At 40.1% G+C, this 9,962-nt stretch overlaps 1 protein-coding gene and 1 pseudogene across 1 annotated transcript in view; one reads left to right on the forward strand and one right to left on the reverse strand.

Annotated features, from left to right (window-relative positions):
- Positions 1–6,192, forward strand: part of HEATR4 (HEAT repeat containing 4) — a 64,216-nt gene extending 58,024 nt beyond the window's left edge. Inside the window, exon 16 of the mRNA XM_006884789.1 lies at positions 6,037–6,192. Coding sequence (XP_006884851.1) covers positions 6,037–6,192 — 156 coding nt within the window. The remainder of the gene's footprint in view (positions 1–6,036) is intronic.
- Positions 251–2,655, reverse strand: LOC102854904 (annotated as a pseudogene).
- Positions 6,193–9,962: the final 3,770 nt, after the last annotated feature.

Genomic DNA, 9,962 nt, shown 5'->3' on the forward strand with positions numbered 1-9,962 from the left:
GGTCGCTGTGAGTCACAAACGACTCGACGGCACATAACAACAACAACAACAACATACCTATATGTTTAAAGTTTAAGCACGATTTTAAGCAAAACACAGAATACTTTCAGTTTATATATTTTAGTCAAACTAACAGCATGAATGTACTTAACATCAACCAAACCTATACTCAAAACAGTTAAAATACAAATGTTAAATTATTGTATACCAACGTCCACAGTTCAGTCAACCCATCTCAAAGGAAGTGACACTATCTCCTGTCCTCTTTACCAGCTTTCCTCTTCAGACAGCAGGTGTTTGGGCTTCATGTCAAACACATGTTTATCTGCCTTGCCTTTTCCTCCCAAACGATTATTCTTCATCTGAGCTTTCTTCATCATAGTCTTGGCTTTTTTCACCATCTTGACATCCCGAAGACCAAAAATATCACGTGGTGTCTGAGAACAACTCTGACTCCTGGCTACAGAAGTGGGTGGGACAGTCTTCCCTTTTTCTAGTTAAACTCTGAGATCTTCTTGCAGGCATTGTTTTTATCATCTATGTCAATACCAAGGCTTTGCATCACATCCTCCAAATCTTTCTGTTGAATCTTTTTAGCAGTTTGAGATATTCTAGGTTTCTGTGTATTCTTCTCTTTTGATTGAGAAATGTTTAGTTTCTTTTTTTCTCTAATTTGCTTGGCCAACTGTCGAATTTCCTTCACTTCCTCATCTTCGCTTTCAGAGTCACTATCATACTCTCCAGCAGCTTTTTTAGCTCTTCTTCCTTTTCCAACTCTTGCAATTTCTTCATGATGTCAGTATAAATATAGTCAGCAACATTATAACCTTCCCAAATCTCTGATATCTTGTAATATTTTTTAAAATTTTATTTTATTAATTTTAATGAACATTTACAGAGACTTTGGATTTCCATTCATTCACTGTTGCACTTTTCTCCCAGCCTACCCCCACCTCAGTTCACACCTCTCTTTGAAAAATAAAAGAAAAATTCTTTCATTGGTATACAATCCCCCCACACCTGCCCCCACCACCATGAGTACACTCCACTATGCAACCTTAATTCTGGACTCTTGTGATAACCATAATACCCTATCATATATCATTTTTAAGCTATTCTCTCCCTCATCTGTTTCAGTGCAGTATACATAATTTATCCAGTTTTTCTCATTCTTATCCCAACCCTGATGTTTCGTTCTACAACAGTGGCACCATTCAGTATTTGTCCTTTTGTGACTGAGATATTTCACTCAGCATAATATCCTCCAGGGTCACCCATTTTGAATAATATTGCATGGGTTTCTTGTTTTTCAATGCAGTGTAGTATTCCATTGTGTGAATATACCACAGCTTCTCTATCCATTCGTTCGTTGTTGGGGGTATCTTATAATATTTTTCAGATACATTCATTAAGTCTCAGTATTTTTGAAGATCCAAAATATAATTATCTCCCATTTCCAGCTCAAAATCTCCTTCCATTTTCTTCTTCAGCTCTTCAGTCTCCATTCTTTTCTTACATGCTACTCCTGTCAGGATGAAAGGAGGCCTTTCCTTATCATCTCTTTTGTTTGATACAGCTAAGTGCAATCTGTTCAGCACCTCATTCACTTTATTTCCTTTCATTTTGGTTTTAACCGAAATGAAAAGCCAAAAGTCTATCACAGGACTCTGTTTTAACCTGAATAACACCTTCCTCAGTCACCATGCTGGCCTCTATTACAGAAAATCCTTCGGTCTACAAATCTATAAATATTTTCTGATTATTTTCAGAAAGTTCAGCTATTCTCTTTGCATCACCTTTTACAACAATAAGTGGCTTATTGATAAACAAAGGCCTGATGTTTTGGAAGCGTTCAAGCTGCTCCTTCAATCCATGACCATGCTGCTCAGACAGATCCATCACGTACTGACGGCAGCACGTAGGTGGGCCAATGCTGTGATGGCTTGCATCTCAATGGTGTTCCGATCCTCCAGAGGATGATCCAAAATTCCTGGAGTATCAACAACCTGCCAACAAAGATACTTATAATCCATGTGCCCAACAAATAAAGATTTAGCTGTAAAGGCATAAGGCTGAATATCCACATCAGTTCTTGTCACTTTATTGATAAAACTGGATTTTCCAACATTTGGGTAGCCACTCAAAAAGCAGAGTTCTGGAGTTTGGATCAATGGTTGGCAAATGGGATGAATGTTGATGAACTTGTTCCAAGGATTTCAAGCTGGGTTTCTGTCTATTGATAATAGTACACATTCACCCAGGGCAGCACGTTTCAGCCGTTTATAGTGATAGAGAGAATCTCCATGTTTTATAAGTCTGACATAATCTTTAGCAACGTTGTCCACTAAAGTTTTGGCAATGTTTCTTTGTCCAAGAGCCAACTTATAATGATCCTTGTCATAGAGAATAGTCATCAAATCAGCATAAAAATGGATGGATATCATCCAACTTGGGGAAATCTGTTAAAATGTGAGACAAGTCTGTCATGGTAATCCTGTTGAGTAAATTTTATTTTCCTCATGTAAAAATGTCTAATGTGATGAATTTTGGCAATGTTTATGAATTACGGTTGGTGTCTTTCACTGATAATGTCAGATCAATAAAATCCTTGGCCGACAGGACCACCATGATCTTCTTGAAGGTGTAGTGCACCATGCCCGCACTTAGGGAGTCAATTATCAAAAACCCACCAACGAAACTTCAGAGGAAATGGTAGAAAACACAAAGAGACATTCTTCTGCTATTCTTTGCTCTCAGCCAGCATCCATCTGACATCATTGGACATATTGTTGTTCTTGTTATGTGCTGTCGAGTCACCAGCAACTGATAGAGATCCTATGTACAATAGTTCCGAACCGTGCCCTCTCATGAGCCAATCTCATCATCTCTGACAGACCTAACCCCATTTCTCTAGTCACTGCATCAATCCATCTCATCCTGGGCTTCCTCTTATACCCTGTCCCTCCACCCTTCCAAGCATGATGTCCTTTTTTTAAGAACCTGTCCCTTCTGGCCATGTACTCAAAATATATGAGATGAAGAGTCGAATCCTTGCCCCCAGGGAGCATCTTGGTTTCACTCTCTTCAGGACAAAACTGTTTATTCTTCTGACAGTCCACAGTATGTTCAAAACTTTTTTCCAGCACCATGACTCAAAGACATCAATTCTTCTATCATTTTTAGTCATTGTTCACCTCTCTGACATATAGCAAGTAATTGTGAAAGCCTTGGTTTGTATCAGGCATACCTTAGTCTCCAGACTGTTACCATTGCTTTTTAGTACTCTAGAGGGGTACCTGACACCAGACTTTTCCAATCTAATTTGTCTTTTGATTTCTTAACTGCTCATGCCAAGAGTGTTGATTGTGGAACCAAGCAAGCTGAAGCTGTTAACAATCTCAATCTCTTCTCTATCATAAAGATGTCAATTTGCCCAGTGGTGAGAATCTTTCTTTTCTTGATGTTGAGCTTCAATACATATTGAAGGCTACAGTCTTTAACTTCTGCAGCAAGCATTTCAGGTCCTCCCCAGGTTCAGCAAGCAGGGTTGTGTCATCTGATAAAGCAGGGTGTTGATGAGTCTTCCTCCAATTCTGATGCCACATTCCTCCTTATAGTGCCCAGCCTCCTGGATGATTTGTTCTGCACATAGATTGAAAAGGTATGGAGATAGGATGCATCCCCAATTCACACCTTGCGTGATCCTGAACCATGCAGTGTTTCCCTGCTCTGCTCTGAGGACTGCTTTCTGATCCAAGTATGGGTTTCATACTTATGTTTTGGGCAATTCCTTGGAGAGTGACATCATGCTTGGAAAGGAGGAGAGAGGATGAAAGAGAGGAAGACCTTCAGCCAGATGGACTAACACAGTGATGGCAACAGTGAGCTCAAATATGTCAGAAATTCTGAAGATGACAGGGTTCACAGGGTTCATGTCTGTTGTTCATAGGGTCGCTATGAGTTGCACTCAGTGGCAGCTAACAACAACAACACCTTACTTTACTAGAATCTACACACTGCCTTCTAGACCACATATGGTGAATGGCCAAAACTAGAATTTCTTCTCGCCTAATGTCAGGGTTGAGTAAGCTGATCTTTTTTCCCCAGAAGAGGGTAGTGGTGTCAGTGTGTGTACCCTTGTATCCAAGGGCGGCCAACAAATAGTTGTTTGCTTGGTACATATACAGAACCTGAAGTGCCCATGGGTGTATGTGTGAGGTCCTCAGTGTTTTTATGATGGAGTTGGATATGAGAAGAGAAGGGAGGTGGGTTACAAACCTGCTTTACTCATGCTCTCGTGTTCTTTTCCAGAATTCCAGTATCTGAGAGTTCCAGTTTCAAACCCAGTCTTCTCTAGCATGTTGTTGTGAGGTGTTGTGGAGTTGAATGCAGCTCAGAGCAACTCTATGAACAATAGATCTGAACTCTTTCCTAGCCTGTCAAGCTCATTGTTGTAGTCACTGTGTCAATCCACCTGGTTGAAAGTCTTCCTCTCTTTCGCTATCCCACCACCTTTGCATGCATGATGTCCCTCTCCAAGGAATAGCCTCTCTTAACATGTCCAAAGTATAGGACGTGAGATTTCTCCTCTCTGCCTTCAAGGAGCACTCTGACTGCACCTTCCCTATGACATATTTGTTCTTCAATACCACAGTTCAAATACATCCATTCTTATTCTGTTATCTGTATTCACTGCCCAGCTCTCAGATGCATAGCAAGTGACTGTAAAAATCAAGACCTGAACCAGCCATATCTTAGTTCTCAAACTGACATCATTGTTCTCAATAACCTGGAGGTGTCCCTGACTGCAGAGTTTCCCAGTGTCTTTAGCAACAGTGATAGACTGTGTTTTAGTCATTAGTTTACTAGCTTGATTTAAAATAGTTAGACCTATGTACATGAGTTTCTATTTGTACTTTTGCCTCAGGCTGGAAATTCTTATGGGGATGGGGTGGATACTACTCTTAACATTTCATGGTAATACAGGTAGATAATAGACATTAGAACTATCTGAGCTCATGGGAAGTCTTGACCCTGGTTATCATAACTGACATTTAAGCAGATGTATGCACACACCCATGTTTATCATGGCTTTGTTCACAATAGCAAGGAGTTGGAAACAACCTAAGTGCCCATCAACAAACGAATGGCTAGAGAAGCTGTGGTATATTCACACAATGGAATACTATGCTGCATTAAAAAACAAGGAACTCATGAAATATTATTCAAAATGGATGACCCTGGAGGACATTATGCTGAGTGAAATATCTCAGTCACAAAAGGACAAATACTGCATAGTGCCACTGTTGTAAAATGGGACTGACATCAGGGTTGGGGGAACCTAAGAAAAGAGGGGATAGATAATGTATACTGCATTGAAACAGATGTGAGAGAGAACTGTTTAAAAGGAATATAGGATTAGGTATTATAGGTATTATTTTCATGACAAGATTACAGAAAAAGAAATGTGTAGTAAGGTGGACTGTGGACGGGGGGGGGTTTAGATTATTTTTTTTTAGCTTTTTTTCAAAGACAAAGACAAACTGAGGGGAGGGGTGGGTAGGGAAGAAAATGTGCAAAATGAATGAATGGGGGAAAATTAAGTGGAAAGAATATACTGAGAAAGAAAGAAAAAATAAGGAAGAGGACATTGTGATGTCCTCAGATCTGTGCATCTTGAGTAAATTCACCTGCTCAGCACATTCCAGGAATGTCCTCTACTCATAGGTACAAGTATTTTCCTTTATAGTAGCTGCTTCTCATAATAATAAAGATGCAGAAAACACAGGCTAAACCCAAAGGTCACCACACAAATGCCCAAGCCTTCTTGGATCAGTACATTAGAACTGTTCTTCACATTAGACTTTTGACTGGGATTAAAACAAGGTTTTAACTCTTACATTCTATATTTCTATCTATGGATAAGTTTGTAGAGCTGTTCTGACAAACCACAGCCCAGCAGCTTTCTTTTGGTCTCTATTGCTCACTTGGCTTCATGTTTAATATATACTCTCATGTGTCAATATTTCTCTGCAGTCTATGAGACCGCGTCCACCAAATCCCTGGTCACAGAGTCCGGTCCTTGGACTGAACGCAAGAAGCCAATCACCACTTGTCAAAGACCTACGCATGAACTGGGAAAAACTACTTGACGTGGGGCCATCTGGACTCCTTGACAACTCAGATCTCTAACTAGGTAGATATTCAGAGAGAATTTTCCCCCCTAACAAAATCATGCCCTTCCTCCCTCTCTAGGCTCAGATCCTCTCTTGCTCTGAGATGCAGGCAGCAGTGGCGCTGGCTGCACTCTTGACCCTTTAGTGAATATTATACAATCTCTTTGATCACTATAAAGAGAGGCTATTTTACAACCAACCTGATTTTCTTTGTGTTCTGTTTACGCATAAAGTTAAAGAAAATGGATTTATTACAATCACATTAGGTGATAGAATCCATTTTTTCTATATTTCAGAAGGTCATATATGTAAAAATACTGATAATCTATAAAAAGGTAATATATGGAATATGAATTGGCCTTCTAAATTTTACTAGAGCAAAAAAAATTCTAATATCAATCAATTATGTTCCTCTATCTATCTGTCTACCTACCTACCTACCTATCTAAAAAACAAGAAGCTGTGCTATAATCCAGAAGGCACTTGGTTTGAGGCCACCAGCTGCTCTGTGGGAGAAGGATGGTCAGTCCTCTTCCATTCAATTAACTGCCTCTGAAAACCCTCTGGAGGGGCCACCTATTGGTTGGTTTTGACTCTGTGGTAGACAACAACAACATACATATATTCACACACACAATTGTCATTAGGTGCCATCAAGTGGGAACCAATGGTTATCAGAGACTGTAAATCCCACAGGAGGAAATTGTCCCTCTTTCTCCCTTACATCAGCTGATGAATTCGAATCATGTGCCTTTGGATTCATAGTATAATTCCCTACTTACTTGGCCACTTGATCAGGCTCCCAGAACATATATATGGGCTGGGGGTTCTCTCTCCCCCAGTCTCTCTTTTATCATGTCTTTCTCTCTCTCTTAATATCACTGAACTGTGCATTTAAAATGATTAAGATGGAAAATTCATTAATTTTTAACAAATTAACAGAGAGAGAGGAGAGAGAGAGAGAGAAGAAGAAGAAAAGAGAAGACGAGAGAGGAGACAAGAGACAGAGAGGAGAGAGAGAGAAAGAGAGACCAAGAAAGAGAGAAGAGAAATAGGGAGAGAGAGAGAGAGAGAGAGCCCCTAGCCAATAGGGAGTTGTGCTACTAACCACATTCCTCTAGCAGTTGGAATCCAACACCACCTCCGCAGGAGAAAGAGAAACTATCTCCTCCAGTATGATTTACATCCTCAGAAACTGGAGGGTCAACTATGAGTCAGTTCTGACTCAATTGTAATGAGTTTGTGTGTGTGTGCACATGCGCACGTACACACACACACACACACAGAGCGTTCTGGTGATCTACTGGGAAAGGAGTTGCACTGCCAACTCAAAGGCGGGCAACTCCAGTGCACCAGCTGTTCTTAGGAGAAAGATGGGGAAGATGAACAATCTCCTTCATGGTGATTTACAGCCTCTGAAAATCGTGCTTGAAGATCAGTTACCATTCTGTTTTAACTCAACAGCAATCCATTGCATTTTGGCATATTTTTTTATCTGTATGTTTAACAAATTTGCCATCTTAACAATTTTAAATGGATGGTTCAGTGATGTCAATTGTATTTACAATGTTGTGTAAGAATTACAACTTGTTGTTGTTGTTATGCCATTGAGTCTACTTAATTTTTTTTCTTTGTCCCAAATAGAAACTATGTACCTTTTTAACAATAATTCCTCTTTCCCCAGTCTGCTTTTAATCTATTTTCTAACTTTATGAAAGTGTCTAGTGTACATATTTCATTTAAATGGCATTATAAAAAATGGCATTACACATTTGTCATTTTGCATTAGGCTCAGTGTCTTTTGAGAGTTACACAAAGAGCGCTCTGAAGTCCAAACTACAATTCCATGTGTCTGCAAAAGAAATAGTTTGGAAGGTGGTTTTTCTTTTAAATACAAGTCTAATCTTGTTCCAGGACAGGTTCTTATAACTGCAGGGCAAAGTGGAAGTCATGTCACTGAACTGTTTTGTGTATGTGTGTGTGTTTCATATACATTGTGTTTTATTCATATTTCACACATTCCTTCATTGACATTGTGTTTCATGTGATGGACTGTTTTTTGGTTTTTTTGTTTTTTTAAAAAAACAAAGAAACAAATGTTTAATCCTTTCCCTTTCTCTACCCTGTGTGTGGATGTGAACACTTTTAGATCTCTGGGAAGCATTTCTGCAGTTTCACAAATTCATTGGCAATGCCTATAAACTTCAAGGGACTCACATCTTAAAAGATTCAGGCATCATGAAACAGCTGCAAACTGCATCTATATCCTAAAATGGGATTCCATACCCAAAGCACATAAGAACTCCAGGTTTGGGTTGGGTTTGTTTTTCTTTCCTAAGTGTTGATTATTGTTTATGTCCTTAAAAACTTTGGGACATGTAATGACAAAAGTAATGCCAATATGGATCTCTCCCTTTCTGTATCTTTACCATATTCTCCCTTTATATGACTCTGTTATCATTATTTAAAAAATAGTATTTTTCCTATGAACTCCTTGTTGTTGTTGTTGTTGTTATGTGCCATTGAATTGAAACCACCTCATAGCTGACCCTCCAGCAAGTTTTCAAAGGCAGTTGATCAAATAGTTTAAACTCGATGGCACTTAACAACATTTCACGGAAGACGGTTGCCCATCCTTCTCCAGCAGAGCAGATGGCAAATTAAAACTGCATGCCTTTGGGGTTGTAATGTAGTTTCTCACCACAAGGCCACCAGAGCCGCCCATGAATTCCTAGAACCCATGACGTATGTGGGGGAGGAGGGTAGGGATGCAGGAGTGCCAAGAGGTATAAAAGAGCCTAAAAGGTAGGTTATCAATCAATCATCTGTGTAACAGAAATTTTCCCTCTCTCGGATTCATTTAACCCATGCAGGTAGTTATAAGGGAAATGCTAATCCAACAAGCTCTGTCACATACAAAACTCAAACCTCACTGTCTTTGGGTCAGCTCTGCCTCATAGAGACCCTTGCTCCATGGGTTATCAAGGTCGTGAATCATAGCAGCTCTGGTGGCCTCGTGAGTAAGGAGCTGTGCTCCTTATCCCTAGGCAGGCACCCACGGCTCCATAGAATCAAGATAGGCCATCTCCTCCGGTGCGATTTACATCCTCTGAAACCCACAAGAAGATCACACAGCACATAGCTACCACCACCACAAATCTTAACAAGAGGAGATTGCTCTTCTTTATCCCTCAGAGCAGCTGGTGCATTCAAACTGCCAGAAATGCAGCCTTTTGGTTCGCAGGCAACACTAACACCAGAGCTTCACACTATTAAAGTTATTTTCCTATCCGTGGGACTTGAAGATTCTGAGATCTGATTACCATGAGATGTTCAAAACAAGGTATAATTCTATACAAGTACTTACCGGACCTCTCAATCTTTGAATGTGTCATCTAATGGTGAAAGGACTTTATTGTGTACTCTTTGCATTGCTGGCAAGAACAAGAGAGCCGAGCGGAACTCTTCAGCCGGCAGCCAGCCAGGCTGGACAGAGGGTCTATTAGGCAGTCGGCATTGTGGGAAACGGGGCAGTAGTGCAGAAGAAGAAATAGCCCTTGTCCTTGAGGGTATACAAGGTATTTTATAAGACACACATGTAAGAACCTCCCAAACACAATATGCCTAATCAAGTGAAAATTGTGTAGCACATGGCAGATGTGATGTAGGAGTTCAAGGGTGGTGAAGGGGGGTTGGTGCTGGAGTAGCCATAGAGACACAGTAACTTGTGTTGGTTCAAAAAGACTCACATAGGCAGGGAAAAGGCAAGGTGGGAGAACCTTTCAG

The sequence above is a fragment of the Elephantulus edwardii genome, unplaced genomic scaffold, assembly GCF_000299155.1.
Source record: "Elephantulus edwardii isolate Elephantulus edwardi_28Jun2011 unplaced genomic scaffold, EleEdw1.0 scaffold00037, whole genome shotgun sequence".
Taxonomy (NCBI): Eukaryota; Metazoa; Chordata; class Mammalia; order Macroscelidea; family Macroscelididae; genus Elephantulus; species Elephantulus edwardii.